This window comes from Etheostoma cragini, chromosome 2 (assembly GCF_013103735.1).
Source record: "Etheostoma cragini isolate CJK2018 chromosome 2, CSU_Ecrag_1.0, whole genome shotgun sequence".
NCBI lineage: Eukaryota > Metazoa > Chordata > Actinopteri > Perciformes > Percidae > Etheostoma > Etheostoma cragini.
In genome coordinates this window covers 15,311,741-15,330,816 of record NC_048408.1, presented here as the reverse complement: position 1 = coordinate 15,330,816, position 19,076 = coordinate 15,311,741, and the positions used below count along the sequence as shown (strand labels likewise).

The following is a 19,076-nucleotide window of genomic DNA, read 5'->3' as shown; positions in this document are numbered from 1 at the left end:
GTGAATCATGTGTGACATTAAAATTCCTCCATGTCACACACTATTCCCTTCCCTTCAGTTAAACATGTTCTAAGCGTGATGCCATCAGCCCGTATCACTTGCACACTGATTGCGTCAAAGCGTGACAGACAATCACTACTCAGTCATGGCACGTTTTGTCTGACCCCGTGGGAGTTAGGAATGCGGCTCGTTTGGCAGAGGCACATTAAATGGACGAGCCTAATTTAGAGGACTGGCTGGTCTTGGCGTCTCTTTTCATTACGGCCCTCATGGTCTACATGTCCCTAAGTACCGACTGCTTGAGCAGATCTTGGGTATCCGTCTTCGAGGCATGCGAGATGGCGGAGCGAGGCATTATGTTTATAGCTTATCACTGCTGAGTACAGCCATTCATCAGTAGTTGATAACCAGAACCGCAGAGGTCCATGACAACATTAATCTGCCTCTCAAAGCAAGACAACCATAAGTCTCTTCTCCTCTTCCTCTGCATGTCCTACATGTGGTTATCATTCATTCCTTTTTTCTTCAGCTTTCTCTTCTATCTCACACTCTGTCTTTCAATTTGCCACACAATTCTTCCACTCCGCACGTTTGATTCTTTATCAATATCTCATGAAGCTTTCCGCCCACTCTATCTCTTTATGTATGGTTTTTACTGCTCGGGTGTGTGTACGGAATTAATCTCTCTCGAAATTGGAGGGAGTGCTTCCTCCTCCTTCAAGATGTAGTAGTCATAAGCAAAGTTTCCATCCACTTGGCAATCGATATTTTTGAATTTTGATAAAACAACTCATGCTAATAAAGCTGTTAAAAGTTTTAACAGTAAGTGTTCAACTCTTTTGTTTTACAAACTGTAAAGATTTTGTGGAATGCTATCAAATCATGACATTTTTAATGCTACTCTGTGCAATTTATTTTTATGAACAATAAATCAAATGATTAACTGATCTCAGGTTGACAGAGCGTTTCAGCGACTTTAAGCTAATTGTTCAGTTTACAGTCCCATCAACCTTGTTTCCCACAAGTAGCTGTTTTTAGCAAAAAGTTCTGATAAAGACAGATACACAAAGTTAGCAACTTGCTGGTGGACATAGTGAAGGCTTTAGCAAACTAAAAAGCATCTCAGGAGTTATTGGAAAGCAAAACAGAGCTAAAAAATGTATATATCGAATTTTAGAATCTGTTTCCACTCTTTTCACTGTTTCAGGAGATTTGTAGTCTTTTCCCTCTGCTCACATCCCTTTCCAAATCTATCTTTTTCTTCCATCAAGCATGTCGGTGAAAAGTGCAAAGGGAGGACCAGAAAGTAGACCATCATCCGCTGCCAGGTCAGTGAGATCTAACTAAAACTGGTGGAGGGAATTAATGGGGAACGAATACACTTACAATCAAATTTTGAATTGAATCAAAAGTAAGTCAAGACGTTCGGTTGTTAGCTTTTTTCCTGTACCTCAAAAGATTTTTAATTGAAACATTACATCAGTCTTAATCACAATATGGGGCTTCAACATGAACAAGAGACCTATCCCCACATTTATTTTTATACATTAAGAGAGCAGTTCGTCAAGAGAAGTGGCCTAGCTACCTTGGGAAAGATACATTCCATGAAACGTCCTAAAATGTAAACAATTATCTCCCACTGGTGCTGCTGTCTATCAGCAGTCTGAATCCATCCTGACTTTCTCAACAGGGTTCATCCATTAGACTAGCCACAAAGTTCAGTATTGATGTTTACTGTCTGTTATATAAAATCTTTTTTTAAAGTATTCATATTAATTATGAGACATTTAGGGCACTATGAATTGATTAAGGCTTCTTTCTCCTAGCATGTCTTCACGAGTGGGGAAGGGAGCAGCCACTGGCAGTTCGCCTGCTTCTGGGAGATTCAAAAACAAGGCTCTTCAACTCAGCCTCTCCAAGAAATTCTGGTTATTATCATTCTGTTTCTAATCAACATTAATTTGCACAAGGGGAGTGGGTTGCGATGATTTGTGCACCCAATTATTGGTACGTCAGCTGCAAAACTTGTTCTCCTGAGAAACACTTGCTTTCTTGCCTTTTAAGTGACTTACGTAACTACTAATGTCAGGTAATTGGACTGCTGACCTTTTTCCAATCATTTTGCCTAAACTGAGCAATTATTTTAAAAGGATGTTATGGATCACCCGAAAGGCCCTTAAGTGTGTTTGTTAAAGTAAGTTAGGAGGGTAAATTATAGGCTTGGTTTTGATGATGACTCAACACTTGGCGCACAAATGCTACTTTACAGCTCAAAGTCAAAGTCCCCCTTGGCCCAGGGGAAGGGCTCTGGGGAGGAGGAGCCAAGTCGGCACAGTAAAAGGAGCCTCAGCAACAGCTCAGCGGTGGCCGCTGCCTACATTTCCTACCTCAATAAACTCTTTGGACAGGTCAGTTCAACAGCCTATTACCACCCATACTTGTTTTTTTAAGTGTTTTTTTCAAAGTTGTTCAATTAAGTGCCTGTTGTCAAAGACAACGCACTTGTTGGTTTCTAATTTAGGAGACCCCAGATTTATTAAAACCATCAGGAGCAGGTACATATCAGGAACAGCATCTAATAAATAACAGGTGTGCCAGTGATTATGCAGTTGCATCAATTAAGCTAATGATGTCACTGGCCTAAACTATATGTCAACATCATCATAAATTATCGTATCGTAAATTGTTTCCTGACACATAACTGCTCCTGAGAAACATACCTCAACAAGAGACAAAATATAAAACATAACCATGAATGCCAATATTTTTTTTATTTTATTCCAGCAGTTTTCATATTTTACAAAGGCATTTTGGGATTAGCTGTCCATTCATTCAGATTAAACCAACAGACCATAATAGAAACTGCCAAAATAAAAACTGTTAGAATGAAATAAAATGACCTACAACATACTATGGTACTGTGAAAAGAAAATTGGTACATTTGGGTCTCAATCCTCCATGGAGAGAGAGTTACAGAGATAGTTGGAAGAGACTGGCAAATAAGGGTTGAGAACATGGAGGTTTATAGCCTTGACCACAACTGAGAGAAATAACACAATAACTTTGGAAAAGGGATCCATGTGTTCAGCTGATTATAAGTGGTAACTTCTGATTGAAAATATAAAGACTGCTTGTAGCTGTTGTGGAGTGAACCACTATCCCAAAAACACCCTGTCTACAAACCAGTAAATTGCTGATAGAGAATAGGGTTAGGAATGGTGGAACACTACCCAACCTCTATTAAATCAAACATGAAGTGATCTGATCAGGACTGATGGGAGTTACCTCATCCTCCAAAATAAAAACAATAAAAAAAAAAAAACCTTTCCAAGAAGTCACTCCAGTAATTCCACTTCACAGGTGATTTACTGCCTGGACACTGGCCTGGCTTCCATTAAAGCCCTGGCAGGTTCAAGTGAAGCGTTGGCTCCAGTCATGACTGATAAACTGATCCCAGATTGCTGCAGGGCATTACTGAATATTTGGGAAAATTACAACTGGAAAAGAGCCAATGAAATGATCTAGCTCAATGGCACCTTCATTTCTGTTAAAAAAACATTGGTTACTTTATATAGAGAGCACCATTTGTATATGTTTAACTGTAATATAAAAAATAAAGATGTTTATTTTTAAATAGGGCTGCATATATGTGTGTGGATCAAAAAGTAGGGAGTGTGGATTGGTGGCTGGAGAGATGCCACTTCACCTCCTGGGCACTGCCAGGTGCTCTTGAGCAAGGCACCGTACCCCCCAACCGCTCAGGGCGCTGGTTCGGCTGGCAGCCCACTCACTCTGACATCTCGCCATTAGTGCATGTACAGATCCTGAGCATGTGTGTGTGTGTAGTTCAGGACAGTGTGTGATACTAACAAAAATGTGGACACAGAGTGTACATTGTAATTTCCCCATTGGTGATCAATAAACAGATTAAAATTAAATTAAAAAATGTTGGGAAAGAAACAGGTATGGCATTAGGGGACCACTAAGGTCTATATAAAAGCATCCAAAGAGACCTTTAACCAATCGCAATTAAATCATTTAGCCCTACTGCAGTGCTCAGATATAACACTATGCTCCATTATAACCATGTCTGCTAGAAAATAAGTTTATTTCGATTTAAATTGATTTCCCAATTACGTAATGGTGAAAAAACATATTGCAGGCATAAAAGCGGCCAGCAAAACATATTTGCTGTTGTAATTTCTAGGAGACAGGGTTGGCCTATCAGTCTAGGAAAATAAATTACACAAATCAAAGTAAATGTTCCCTTGGCAACAATGTAGATTTGTGGTAGTCGGTAGATTTGACAAGGACTGTCTGTATACTGTGTGTTTATTCATAAAGTATATGTGATGGCATTTGCCTCTATTTGTGCCCCACTCCATGAAAAATATATTTTATTTTAATGGAGGCTCATTATTCAGATCAGGGGTCTATCCCTTCTATTTTGTTGCGGTCCCTAATTTGTGTTTTAATGCTTAGTTCCAAAATAATTTAGGTGTATTATAATAATAATAATAATAATATTTGTAGAAGTGGTATTATTATTATTTTATACGATGAAATTCATAAAGGATTCTTTAAACAGTGGAACCATATGGGACCCTGGTGAGACCTTATTACAAAGCAGAGCCAAAGGCTTTCCCAGAAATGCCTTTATCACAGGAGGGATTTACTGTAAAAGATAACATAATAGAGGCCAGGTAGAGAGGTCTGCATCATATCCACAGGACAGAGGACACACTGTTTTGGTTGCTGCTCTGGCACCAAAGCAGGGAGACCATCCCTCCCTCAGCAGTCCTGATCCCTGCCTCAACACAAGTATTAATAACCCCTATAGCAAGGTTCACTGTCAGCCCTCATTAGCTCCAACTGAAGAAGTAGCCTGAACAGACAAATAGCTAAAGATAAACAATTGATGCATTTACATGTCAGAGCCTGAGCAGAGGATGGATGGCTGTAAAGCAAAATCAACTGTAGCCATCAATAAGCATCCTATGTGCGTACTGTAACTGTATACTTAAGGCTATTTTACACCTGACAACCATATGCGTTTGTTACATACCTCTTACAATATGTGTCCATTCATAATGCTTACAAAGCAGTGGGCTGCTTGATGGACCATGTGAAGGCAGACAGAATGAAATTAACTGTTAATAGACTCGTTCTGACGTATGAATCGAGCATTGCCGTCTAATCCTTTTTGGATGAAAAAAAAAATCCAATTAATGTGGTGACCTTGCTATCCTAATATGCCCTTGTAGGCTGGATGATGTGCAGGGTAAACAGCAGCACTGTCGGACTCTGGGCAATTGAGCTTTCATATGCTGCGGCATCAAAAATCATATTAAAACTTAAGAGGTTTATGTAAACTCTTTTAGTATTTGAGGCAGAGTACATGTGTAGTGAGAACTTTTGATGCAACTGCATTCTGGCATTGCATTTGTGTTTCAACTCTGTTGGCAATGTTATACAGTAAATAATCATTTGAACCCTTGTCATGAGGTGCAACTTCCAAATAAACTATGGGGGCCTCTCTTTTTCCTGAAGCTATTGTGCAGGATGTCCTTGTGTGATTTATGTATTAGACACCCTGAGTGCCAACATGTATTAGTAGGAAAATATTGCACTTCTATTTGCATTTCAGTTGCACTGCTGCTCTGTATCTCTCACTTTTAAGCAGTTAAAAAACCTCAACTGGAGGCTGTATAGCAACAGTTATAGAATTAGACACTTTATAAAAAGCAAAGTAACTATGTAAACTATGTAAAAAGTAACTATGTAAACTATGTAAAAATGAAAAAGTATAGAAAGTGAGCATTATCATTAAATGGACATAAGGATCAAATGTAAAGCCCTTGCAGCTGATGCATTCAAACTATTTCAAGATTCAAGGCTGTCCAACACCCTCAAATGATAATCTAACAATGCAACATATTTCTCAGATTTTCATGTAAAACCTTTCATGTAGTTGCTTGGAAATCAGAAATATGCAATGCGGTAAAAAGGGTAAAATGTCCTTCTGAAATACAGTGGAACAGTACAGTGGTCTGACATAACAGAAATGTCATTAATGTGCATTGATACATGTACTGTATAATGCATTACTTCCAGATTGTGTGTCTTTATCTCATAGTTCTATCCAGCCTCAATACATTTCTTACTGCACGAAAGTGAAGAAAAGCAAGCCCACAGCAAATTTGTGCTCATAATTATCAGGGCTTTTAAAAGCTTGTATGTCGGTCTTGTTTCTTTGAACTTATGATATCCTCAGGCTTTCGCAGACTTTGTGCTAAGCGATATTTCCATATGTCAGGCTTGGTTGCTCTATAAGAAGATGACGGAGTTTGTATTTTCCTTGCTTCCCCTGGGGATGTGATGCTTCAGTGGAAGAGTTACACATTGTTGGCAAGCCCTAACAGTCAAGATGTTTAACCAGCATGATACATGCACGATCGATTGGAGGAGTCCATGTCATGAGCTTTAAATTCTGAAGCTTTAAATATGTAAATTCAAGTCAGTACATGTTTACAAATATGCTAATATTAGAGAACATAGTTTCAAGGAAGTTTGATGTTTTTGTTAAAAAACATACCTTTTTAAACTAAAAATTCAAGTTTATTTATTGCCTGACGATATACAATTGTGGAATATTGGAACTGACTGACTTTGGTCATGAAATTATAATGTCTATTAATGAAATTGTGCGTCTGCAACCACTGGAATATATTAACATATTGCTATTTAAAGCCCTTAGAACACCTACATTTCATTGCGATCCATTACTCTTGGTGAGCATCTATGTGGAGATTTTCCTCTTAGGTCGGCCTCAACTTCCCTGCAGTGCAAACACTGAAAGAGGGCAGAGAAAGAGAGGGAGAAATCACCCTCAGCAAATGTCAAAAGGAGGCAGAGAATACTGAATGTTGCACACACAAGGCTTTATGCAAATTATGTCTTGTGTCTGTGTTCACAAGTGTATACGTGTGTGTATGTGTCTTTGTTTACATGTGTTTGTTTCTTTGCACTAGTGTGAGGTTTGTGCAACTTTCACACGGTCGTGCGTGGATGTGTATTTGTATGCACACAGACTTGAGTTTATGCTGCACGTCCATAGGGATGCTGCAGATGTAGAGTGTGTGTGTGTGTGTGTGTGTGTGTGTGTGTGTGTGGTATTGTCATTTTTGCAAATTAGAAAGACATGTCGCAGGGTGAAATCCCATTAGAGTTTTGTGTCAGCATGCAGCAGTGTTGACATGATATGCATGTTATTCTAATTTGGTAGTCAAAAACAGATTATCACTGGGATATCTCAGGAGAATTTGCCGTTTTTTGATCGCCCTGCTTTTACAGTCTGTCCTCCGATGCTGTCTTCTAATTATTTCCACTGTCTTTTCTTCTCTGCTCCACAGGATAGAGAGCTAATGCCAGAGGAGTTAGATGGTAAGATGTTATAGGTGCAAATACGATGCAAACACAAGATAAATTATTATATAGTCAATGCATAGCTTTATCAATCACATCGATTTTGTGCTTCTCTTCGTGATTCAGGTAAGAGATTGAAGGTTTCTCAGACTGACGTGAAATGTTTGCCAAGACCTACAAAATTAATTAAAAACAACATAACTTGCCATTCTTGAAAGTTGGGTGTAGTTCTGCTTGGTGGACTCAAAACTTTACCTAAGGTAGGGCAAGTTTATTTATATGGCAGATTTCAGCAACAAGGCAATTTAAAGTGCTTTACTTAGCTTCCTGTGCACACACTTTGTATTTGTGGGAGTTTGAAATATTTTACCCTTCTTTACGGTGTATTGCAATTGCTGTAATTTGTGTGTCAGAGCTCCAGGAGGCCTTCAAGGAATTTGACTACGACGCGGATGGCTTCATTCATTACAAAGACATCGCAGACTGCATGAGGACCATGGGCTACATGCCTACAGAGATGGAGCTCATCGAGATCATCCAGCAAATCAAGATGAAATGTGTGTATTTATCCATCCAGTTGTGTGGGTGTGTATGTGTGTGTGTGTGTGTTTCTTCCTGAGTGGTTAAAGCATGTGTGCATGATTGATGGGTCTTTCTGAAGTGAGTCGGTGTGAATGGCAGAGTAATGTGTCTGTTGTACAAACGTGTGTGCTTGTATACGAGCAAATGCTTTCCTATGAGTCCGTGAGGAACTGATGTTCTTCTTTGAAGTTGGGGACTTTCGAGACGTTTTAGCAGACTGATTAATGGCCCTCACACAGCAGATGCAGGGATGTACAAATGTGAGTCTGCATGGAGAAGTGTGTTTAATTGAGATCTAACTTTCCACTGTCTGCTCTTAATGAGAGTGGGTTTTTCTTTGCTGTGTTTACTGAATGATAAAGAAAATATAGATAAAGTATAGACCTGTGAGTGGTGAGTGAATCATTACTGCATTGATTTTTGCCATAAGCCTGCAGAGCCAGCTTGTGTAACACCTACCTGGTGTCAGAGCCAGGCCAGAAAATCTATCTAGTCTGAGCATCTACCAAGACTTTACATTACACCTTCACTGGACACACAGGACTTATGATGCGTGTCCATATGCATTGTATTCACAGATCGCCCGCTTCCCATCATTGCACAGTACTGGGCTTGCCACCAGTTTCTCTTAAATGACCTCTGACAAGCAAAGAAAACAGTCTACACCCTCCTACAACCGCAATGGCTGCAGCTGATTGGACGAACTAGTCACGTGCGTCTGGCTGATCCGGGATTTTTAAAAACGACAATAATGGCGGATAAAATTAGTTCACCGAAACGTGTTTTTGAAAGCATGTTAAGGCTACGCAGTTGCTGAATCCATCTTTTTTTTTTTTTTTTTTTATTAAAAAAGGGTTTCGTCAGCTTTTGAGAGCCGTTGAGCCGAGCCTGTTGCTTCTCATTTGCATAAGTAAATAAATTTTTACAATTATAATTATGCCATGGGTAGTACACCTACTCTACATCAGTTTAAAATCTTTTATTTATCTGACGCTGATGAGATTTACTGGGTATTGAGTGAAAAGGCTTTTTTTTTATATTTTAGAGGCAATTCGGTTGGTGCCTTAAACGTATTGAAATGGTTCCCAGCCATAATGGGCTGAGTTGGCAACCCTTTCAGCTGCACAGGTTTTGGGAAGGTTGCTCTGGTGTATCCTTGCTTAAACTCTTCGGTGATTCCTTTTCAACGTTCGCACCTTGGGGCAGAAATAATAACTTGGAGACAGCCTTCACAAAGGAGGGACAGAACAACTTGTGGTACAGCTGAGGACCAACAACAGAGTAGTTATTAACTAAGTGAGATGCACTCAGTGACTCTGGCATTGCCTGACGACCTACTCAAAGTTCTAGTCGGAATATGAATCTGATACTGCTCCATTGGGCTGTAATTATGGAGTGTGTTCCAACCGACTCAGGAAAGAAAATGACTCTGCACTCAATTGGATAGAGCTACAACCAATTAGAGCAACCCAGTCAGAATGTGATGCATCTTGTACTCTAGCCAAATCCGGTAGGAAGGCTGACTAAACATATTTTCGATCAACAATACCTCAATTACGGTTCTCTGTTCCTCTTTTAAAATGAATATGCTGTCGATATCTTCTATACCAGATGCAATGGTGGACTCTAAACATCTCAATTCTCCAGCGGCAGCCACCTTTGTTTGAGCGCTCTTTGGTGAAGTGGTTGACCGTTATTGTTGATCATCTGTCCATCGTCGTAAAAAGCCCACCTTGATAATTTGATTGGTCCAAACAACTCTGGTTCAAGCATAGTTGCTCAACAATGGATCAAGTCCAGACCAAACTTCCCGGCCTCAAATGTTGTGGGAGGGGGCTAAGTCCGCCTGGCATCCAAGCTAACTCTAGTGTAGTCAGCGGTGAAATATAGACTTTAAACTTTCAACCAAAGGGGGCAGTGAAACACTGTTTTCCAGCCTGCTCTAAAAGTCCAACTGAAATTACATTTCAAGTATATCTTTCTGTCCACAGCAGCACACATATTAGCCCAAATGCCAGACAAACTTAGCCCCGCAAACAACATTTGAGGTCGGGACATCCCATCTGGACTTGATCCGTTGTAGAGCAACTATACTCAAACAATTGAAGGGATGGTGACATTATCCAGGAAATTTGCACCATCATTTCCATTAAATTGTAATTCATTTAAATTCCTGTAAAAAAAAAAAAAGTTAGTTACTCAAACACCCCAAGTTACCTGCTGGAGCAAAAATACTCACACCCACCTACATTGCCGCCATCATGGCCCTAACAGGCTCATATTCTGACTAGAATCTGAGTATGACAACATCAGGCTACATACACATATCTGACGTACATCACGCTGTGACATCCTTCGTGATTTCCTTTGACAAAAAAGGCAGCCTGCAACACAACACAAGAGCCACTTTGAACAACTACATTAGCTTTCCTGCTAAAGTCTCCTTCTTATCCAACTTACAAACATGAACACGTCTTGTTCTGCACCTTAGCTTGTTGAATGAGTGGCCAAACAAACAAAGTGCACTGCCAACGTCAGTTTGCAGGCTAGGTTGCTAAGTTGCTGCTATTAGCTGCTAATTAGCTGCTCAGCTGCAGCATAGAAACTTACCTGTAAATGTCATTTTGGTTCGTTTAGATGCTTGTGTGGTCCTGACTCTTTAATGTCACCATTGCTTTAAAAAAACAAACTCTCTGCCCATGACGTATAACGTGTCTCTGCGGAGATTTGGAGGTCTGGCTGTCCGTGTGTAACCAACTTTATTTCATTTGTCTCTCGGTCCCCTGCTGCAGAGTTCATCTTGCTAGCTGCTGTCAATCAAACACAGGAAGGGATCCGCCCCTCCACGGCAGAGATGAAAATGAGCATTTCTGATATTTCCACAAATACCTTTTTTCTCCCGTTTAATAAAAACATACTATTAACAACATATCAAATATTCACTCCTATTTTTTGGGGATTATTTTGTGATTTTAGCTGGACTTACGTTTAAAAGGGTAACTTCAACAAAATACTTTCATACTCTAGTAGTATCTAGCTTTTTCATCAAGACATACCTTTTGGAAAGGGAGGTTGCTTTTGTCTATTTCAATACTGTAAACACAACCATTGTTTTGGAAGCAAAAATATCAGACATACTGTAGACTAGATAGAATGTATGTATAAAAATGAAACATTACAAGATACCATTAGAGAGAAGCAATTTATCTCTATTTATTTTTGTAAAGGCCTGTAGCCTACTAGTGTAATTACTAATAGGCTTTTTGATATATTGAGACGTTTATATGTATGTATATGTATGTGCCACCTTCAGAATCAATTTACTCAAAAATATAACGGTATTTAGCCCCTAGGACAATAACATCCATTATGACAAAAATATTGAACTTTTGGGTCCACAGTGTAATTGTTTGGTCAAAACACAGTCACATCACATTGGATACAGTAAAGCCGTGTTTCTCAGCTGTGATTCTCATGAACCAAAGTGCAGCGGGCTTCTGTCCTGCCAACTAGTTAATTTGCTTCACCTGTCGTGTCCCATGTGTAAATAACTTCCTTATTATAGATGGTTAGAATGACAAGAGCATGAGAGACCCACCACTGCATTAACCTCACATTAATGTCCCTATCTGATGTGCAAAAAAAGGAGCGTTACAGACTATACATACAAAACTGTACTTGATTGATTGATATCTTTACTTCCTGTTTAATTACAGGGCGAACATGTATTTAAAATCATCTTTCATTGCCAACTTACCAACTTACCTTAATGTTGCAGCCATAAAATGGGCATCTCGGATTTGATTGTAAGCTTTACACACCAGACATTCCATGTATGAGTGAAACAAGCAGAAACAATATGTGATGTTTGTCAAGAAAAGCATTTTTAGGGACACTTAATATTCCTCTTTGCTGGTAGCTACATTTTGTGTATTTTCTGCTATGTTGCATACTGTGTAATGTGAATTATTCATCTGTTCATTGATGCCTTAATTTGACCCACAAGGTAGAATGAGCTTCAGACATCCCACTCTTAATCTCTGTAGCGTAATCCCTAGAGAGCGATTAATAGCATGAAATTCAGTCTTTTTTATATAACTAGCGTTGCGCTATCAATTCAAAAATAATAATAATCTCATAAGACTTTTAAGAGAATTTTTCCACTCCATGATTATAAATTGACCCACTTAAGGCCCAATTCTTGAAGGCAGTGTCAGGAATTCTCTACAGACTGCTTCTCCAAAGGGTAAAGCCAATCAGCCATACCGGACCTTGGGGCAAGCATTAAAATTCTTTGCCATCTTAAAACTCATGTTTCGTATTAAAACTAGTATTAATGGTCTTTTATTTTAGAATACTTTAGCTGCTGTTGTAACTTGATGATAGTTTGAGCCTTCAGTTTTGGTATACACACACCATTAAAAGAGTTTTCCCTACAAGCACAGTTTGCCATAGTTTGATTTTCTTCCTCAGCAGTCCTGACAATCTGAGCCCTGATAACCATTTTTCCCAACAACAGCAGGGCTTCATTGACGTAGAATTTCACATCCACCAAGTTAATGAAAACAGGCCGAGTCTATTGGTCTACACTATCAAATAAGCCAGTCTTTTGTCAAACTAATAACATGAGCCATCCCATTCTATCAGTCTGTTTTGATAATTACCATGGGGATCAAACAAAACAAAACCGTTTCTAACTGGGTTGAAGGATGGATGCATTGTTATCGCCTCCATGCTGTGAGGACGTTCATAAAGTTTTCACACAGAAGCTTGGTATTAAGCCAGGAGGTGCATTAGTACTACCTATACCTAAGAATTGCATTTAGGTACAATATTGAGGTACAGTACTGGTTAAACTTTAGAGGGAGATATTGTACTTTTACACTGTATGTGTGTTGTAAATGTACAATTACTTGTCATACTTCAGTACATTTTGCACCTAATACTTCCATACCTTTTTCTGGAGTGAATTGTGGTGTTACAATGTGCTTGTGTGCTACTTTTAATTAAAACGTCTTTAATCAACATTTTTATATTAACAATGGATCCAATTATTACATTCAGCCAAATTTGAAAAAGGGGTTGCTCAGTGATAAATCCAAAGAGAGTTATCAACAACACAGCAGTCCCCCTCATGCTCTACTGAGGGTTTAAGCCTCTTTAAGCTCATTATTATTATTAATTTTCTTTTTTATGACCTGCCACTTAACTGTTTTGGTTGACTTTTACCACATGCATAAACTTTTTTCATTGAAAAGGCTCTTAAAACCTACTATGCCTGACTTGTTAAGTACTAAATTGAAAACAAAGTAAGCAACTATCTTCTAACGTTACCAGCATAGTGACTTTACAAGGTGGTACATTGTGTCAATGTGGTGTGTTTAGCTTGTTCAGCCCTAAATGGCCCAAAAATGTTAGTGAATGCAGATTATTAAGTCTAGGATCTGAAAGCTTCTTCCATCACTGTCACTAGTCAGATAAGTACATGAAAGACAATATCTCCAGACACCTTACAGTTTTTTTTCCCACTTGCTAAAACACAATTTTGCAAAGTAGACTGGTTTTGTCAAAATACTTTTCAAAACACAATTCACAAAACCACACACCGTACCTCATATAGCCTGCATAATGAAGCACTGCAACCAAAACTACATGTTGCATTATTAAAATGTAAAAACAAACATTTGCACCAAATGACACACACTTCATTCATATTACCAGATTTTTGTCTAACCAACTACATGCAGTAAGGCACAATGAAAAGCCCTCTCATCTTTAGCATGCTTTGCCATGATAATAAACTAATTCAAATTGTAGTACATTCTTCAGATTGTTCACATGCACAGAAACATCTGCAGATACACACATATGCTGTTGAAACATTTTTTCATTTTTTACCAAACAAGTCAATGCAACATATCTACTACAGATATATTTACACTGGACTGAACAAAATATGCTAATGAAAACAGTAAACTGAAAAAGAAAATTGCAGGAAAAATAAGAGGCAAGAAAAAAAAATTGTTCACCTGTGGTCTTTTCACAGTGTTAACTGCCTGATTGAAGTGGTAACAATTAACCATTGAGGTGTTTGGCCAGGTGACACATATATTGGCCAATCATTATTATCATATAGTATCATTTTGAATGGCAGTGTTTTGAAATGGCACACATGTGACTTTATGTCAGATTGTAGTGTCTTATGCAGAGAACTGTGTTTAGTGCATTTAAAAAGTGCCACTTTGAATAGCAAAATGAGTGTTTAGCAGAAAATGTGTTTAGACTTTTGGAGACTTGAGAAGAGGATTTGCTCTCTGTGTGTCAGTTTGAATAATTGTGCAATGCATGTCATGTTAGCGTTTTAGCAATTGGAAAAAAATCCCGGGAAGCACTTGTCACTTGGTAGTCAACCTGTGTGTGTGTGTGTGTGTGTGTGTGTGTGTGTGTGTGTGTGTGTGTCTTTCTGCAGGGGGTGGTCATGTAGACTTTGATGATTTCTGCGAGTTAATGGGGCCTAGGATGTTGGCAGAGACGGCTCAAATGGTGGGGCTGAAGGAGGTCCGCTGTGCCTTCAAACAGGTAAGAGGTCCCCAGCAATGAACTCTAAAGGACTCTGACTTCAAGCAAGTGAAAGGGTCCTGGTACTCTTACAGTACTTTGAAGTATGCAACAGGTCCTTTCCTTGGAGATTACCAAAAGTGTGTGGCTCTTCCTTGTAAACAAGTCTGAGGGGAGTGCTATGAATGCAGAAGAAAAGGAAAGGAAAATATTGTTGATGTTTTTATTAAGCCTGGTCGCTGTCATGCAAAGTGTCACCATCCACATTCCATTCCTCTTTGACTCACCAGTTAATTTGTAATTTGTTCATTGGTCTGAAAGAAATATCTACTGAGTTGCTCTCTTTGACGTCAATACAGAGGCAGGTAGCAAACATGTGGAATTGATTGTCACGCAAAGCCACCCCTGGTGTGACATAGTCTCCAACCAAGCAAAACAATAATTTTAATGTGTTATTTTATAAGCACAGCTTCACACACTTCATCCATTGAACACATTTACAGCATGATAGATTTATAATGGTAACTGCAAAACAGACAACCATGATAATGTGCTCTCAAAGATAATAACTGAAAATATAGAGTACAATATGCTAGTGGGATTCATTGTTCTTTATTATAGATGTATCCCAGGCATTTAGTTTGACTATATTTTGGCTTCTATTAAAAGCAAAGTGAATTTAATTGACAGCAAGACAACAACAAAAAAAAACATGATTTCTACAGGGAAATAACACATATATGTATATAGCACATGAGTGTACACCTTAAAATGTAACAAATAATTTGAGCTATAAAGCTAGTAGTGTTAATATACAGTATAACAACCCAGCCATGAATAGTGAGCTTTGAAACCAAATTCCTATCTCAACCAACCAATCTCTTTCTGAATCAGTTGGACTACTTGAGACTATCGTTCCTCTGCATAAAAGGTTTTCAAAACGTGTCCTATTTTGAAAGTGCAAGGCTGCGGGGTCACACCATTTTGTCTGTGGTTTCTTAATCACAGGTGCGTCATCATCAAGCTCCTGCTAAAGCTGTCAATGGCCTGAAAATCACGTGTTCTGATGTTTGAATCCAGTTGTGGGGGAAAATGAATCAGCTGTCAACAACAGTACCATCGAACAAAACCGTCCACAAATTCAGAGCATAGTGTACTCTGTGACACATAGGACTATATTTTCAACTCATCCCAACTCTAGCCTTATAGTCTTTCTCACTTCTGTACTAACACCTCATGAGTCAGCATTGCCCCATCTGCACATTCAAGCTGTTATTAGACTCCCAGGAACCTCGTGCAACCATGTTGTAACTATACACAGTAAATGTGAAACTCTTTTTTGCATGACATGATCATGTATGTCTCTCGACATCTTTCGCCCCGTCTTCATTTCTCCGTCCTATTCATCGCATCATATTGTAACCACCCTCCTCATTGGCACAGTCACATTTAATCTTGTCCTTTCCTTCTTTATTCCCTGTGTCAGCTCTGATCCTCTGTGATCTATTTATTTGTCTCTCCTAACTCTCTACATGTTCATGTCCCCACCTCATTGCTCTCCGCTAACCGCATATGTCACAGTTTGACTGTGATGGTGATGGAAAGATCACGCTTGATGAGCTGAAGGAGGGCATGAAGACCCTCCTGGGAGAGAAGCTGAAGAAAGGCGAGCTGGAGGAGATCCTCAGCGACATTGACCTCAACAAAGATGGCAAAATTGACTTTGATGGTGAGTGGGTGGGGGGGGGAGTTAGGGGGGAGTGTTGGAAGGGATTGGAGGGACTTCAGGCAAGGTATGAGAGGACATTAAAACAATTAATAAAACACAATGATAACACACTGAGACAGTGAGGTGGGTGGTGTGTATTACTGATTCCTAACCAGTACTTGCAGCCCAAGGGGTACTTAATCCACGAATAAGTTCATAACTTCTGATTTGATGATAATAATTCCTTCTGATAAGTACTATTTGGTCATATTTTAGTATCAAGCTTTCTTCTTTTCTGTCCTGCTCTGTTAAATTGTTACTGCAAGTAAAAACTTCAATATACACGCAAACACTTCATGTATTGGTTTTGAACTAAAAGCCTTACAACGTTCCAACAGACAAAATCTACTACTGACTTTGCACGGTTCTCATATAGTACTTTGTTTCTACTGCCATACGTTACTACAAAATTCACTTTTGCTGGGATATTAACCAGTGGTGTAGTCAGATGTATAATAGTGGGTACATTGGCCAGTATCTGCATTTGGGGGATATCATAGTGGGGGGGTCAGGGAGTCCTCAATGACTTAATTTCCTTCATTCGGATACACTTTTATGCACCAATTTTTGGAGAAAACACCTTTATTTAGCCTATGTGAAGAAGAAAAACACAGATGACAATTCAAAGTATATCAAGTATAAAATGGAAAGTATGTGTCACTGGGCATTTTTTAGTGGGAACATGGAAATCCTGGAGCTTTCTTAGTGGTTATACTGCACATACCTGCGTATCACTTAGACTACACTACTGATATTAACACACATGCAGCCACAGGGACTGAAATGGGATAAAACACTTGAGTAATGCTGAGTAATCCAGAACCACATTTTGGCGTGAGTGTATCCACCTTCATTTTTCCGCCGGGCCTGTATATGGGGCCGGCCTTTATTTGTTCGTGGTGACCATGAACCCGGCCATTATTTGTCTACTAGCCTTTGTTTGAGAAAATATTGTAGTCTGCTATAAGTAATGATGAACATGTGAAAAAGTCAAAGGTAATGTAGGACCTAGCTAAAGGTAATGCAAAAACAGTTGAAATAAATTTCTAAAATAAATGGAAAAATTATTGTTGCATCTAGCGTTCTGCTAATCTATAATTTATTTTAAATAATAAATATCATACACAGAGTACAGAAAAAGTTCAAAATCATTACATAACACATTTGGAACATGATGGATGTGGTGTTGATAAATGGGCCTGCTCGTTTGACAGGGCTGTAGGAGTACATCAGACTCATCAGAGGGATGGTTAAGTCAAGGTGGGTTTGCAGGACGGGCCAATCCAATCTAATCAAGAGTGCATTAAGCCAATCGATACACATGCCTGGACATCTGTCACATGTCCCACAAAGAACACACACTTGGGCAGCTCAAGGACTTTGCAGAAACGCCATTATCATATTTACCTTGCAAGCAAATAAACAATTCAATGGGACACAATCTCACACACACGTACACAAACATACATAGATGAACACATACATTCACTGTGCACTTGTATGGGTACCATGAGCCACACATGCATGCTGTTGTAGGCTCCAGCACACAAAGGGCTTGGAGGTGGGACCCTGTTTGTCTTGTCTCAGCAATCCAATCATTTACAATTATTGGGAACATCTGAAAAGGCGCATCAGTCGCAGAAGGGATCAATAAGCCGGTGCCCCTTATTATCATCAATTAGCCCCTAGGGCAGTGTTTGAGTTGAGATTTGTCCAGCTTAGCCACACATGGGCAGAAAACAAGCATCCACAGCAGCAGTGTGAAGATTGTTCTCAATATCCAGGTAACAGTTTAAACTCATGTGTTAGGACATCTAGGAGCTGCTGGTAGCCTCGGTTGACCTCTTTCTTACAGAAATGGTTAGAGGAGTACCTCAAGAGATAATGTTAGTGGATTGATGTGGAATAGAGGCTTAGTGCTCAGTCAATCAATAGATTCACACCTACAATCAGAAGTCTTCCATAGTAAAGTACTTCAGGAGGACAATGGGAAACAAAAAAAAGACATGGATTGATTTAGTAAAACCTGCCTTAAGCTGTCTCCATCTGTAGTTTTCATTGACAGGAAACATCTATAGTTGTCTTTATTGACAAGTGAATCTCCAATAATGTCTACAGTGAGCTGATACAAGTGGTAGTCAAACTGATTAATGAGAAGACAAGAAGAGATGAAAAGAAGTAGAAAATGGCAGTATCTTGTTCAATCTAGGGCTGGGTTTAATAGCTGTCCAAAAAACTAGACCTGCAACCACTGTCATATTAAAATATACATATATGTGTGTGTGTGTGTTCAACTTAATTGCGCCTGTATAATTTTTTTAAGACATATCACACCACCACTGCTTTAATTTGTCATTCACTCTGATAATAGAAATATTTTGTCATTACATTTCACACCATGAGCTTTAAGTTTCCGGTATGCGCCGGAATGGATGTGACTGCATCCCATGCTGTCCTCTTACGATAGCGTCATCAGTCCTTATTGGTGGACCCACTGCTGTCTTTGTCTCCCTCTCTACAGAGTTCGTTATGATGCTTTCTGCACGATGACCTCTAATCGAAGATGCAGCTCACACTGGATTCTCCTTCCTGCTAATGTAATTTGTTTTCTGTGACATTATGTATTTGAAATGTTTGATAGATTGAAAAACAATAGCCAAAGAGATCTGTTGGTTTTCATTAAAAAAAAAAGTTGAGGTTGAGTAAATACAGAGGGTAAAGGAGGAGTTATGAAAGGCTTTAC

The 19,076-nt window shown here is 39.1% G+C and overlaps 2 protein-coding genes across 2 annotated transcripts in view; one reads left to right on the top strand and one right to left on the bottom strand.

The window, feature by feature from the left end:
• The window catches only part of doc2d (double C2-like domains, delta), a 69,139-nt gene extending 58,335 nt beyond the window's left edge, over positions 1–10,804 (bottom strand). Inside the window, exon 1 of the mRNA XM_034898275.1 lies at positions 10,618–10,804. The gene's annotated coding sequence lies outside the window, so the exon portion shown is untranslated. The remainder of the gene's footprint in view (positions 1–10,617) is intronic.
• cabp4 (calcium binding protein 4) overlaps positions 1–19,013 on the top strand; it is a 21,621-nt gene extending 2,608 nt beyond the window's left edge. The window contains exons 2-9 of the mRNA XM_034898289.1: positions 1,272–1,328; positions 1,827–1,928; positions 2,270–2,408; positions 7,413–7,443; positions 7,839–7,982; positions 14,477–14,586; positions 16,147–16,294; positions 18,855–19,013. Coding sequence (XP_034754180.1) covers positions 1,273–1,328; positions 1,827–1,928; positions 2,270–2,408; positions 7,413–7,443; positions 7,839–7,982; positions 14,477–14,586; positions 16,147–16,294; positions 18,855–18,883 — 759 coding nt within the window. The 5' untranslated portion in view covers position 1,272 and the 3' untranslated portion in view covers positions 18,884–19,013. The remainder of the gene's footprint in view (positions 1–1,271; positions 1,329–1,826; positions 1,929–2,269; positions 2,409–7,412; positions 7,444–7,838; positions 7,983–14,476; positions 14,587–16,146; positions 16,295–18,854) is intronic.
• The last annotated feature ends 63 nt before the right edge of the window (positions 19,014–19,076 follow it).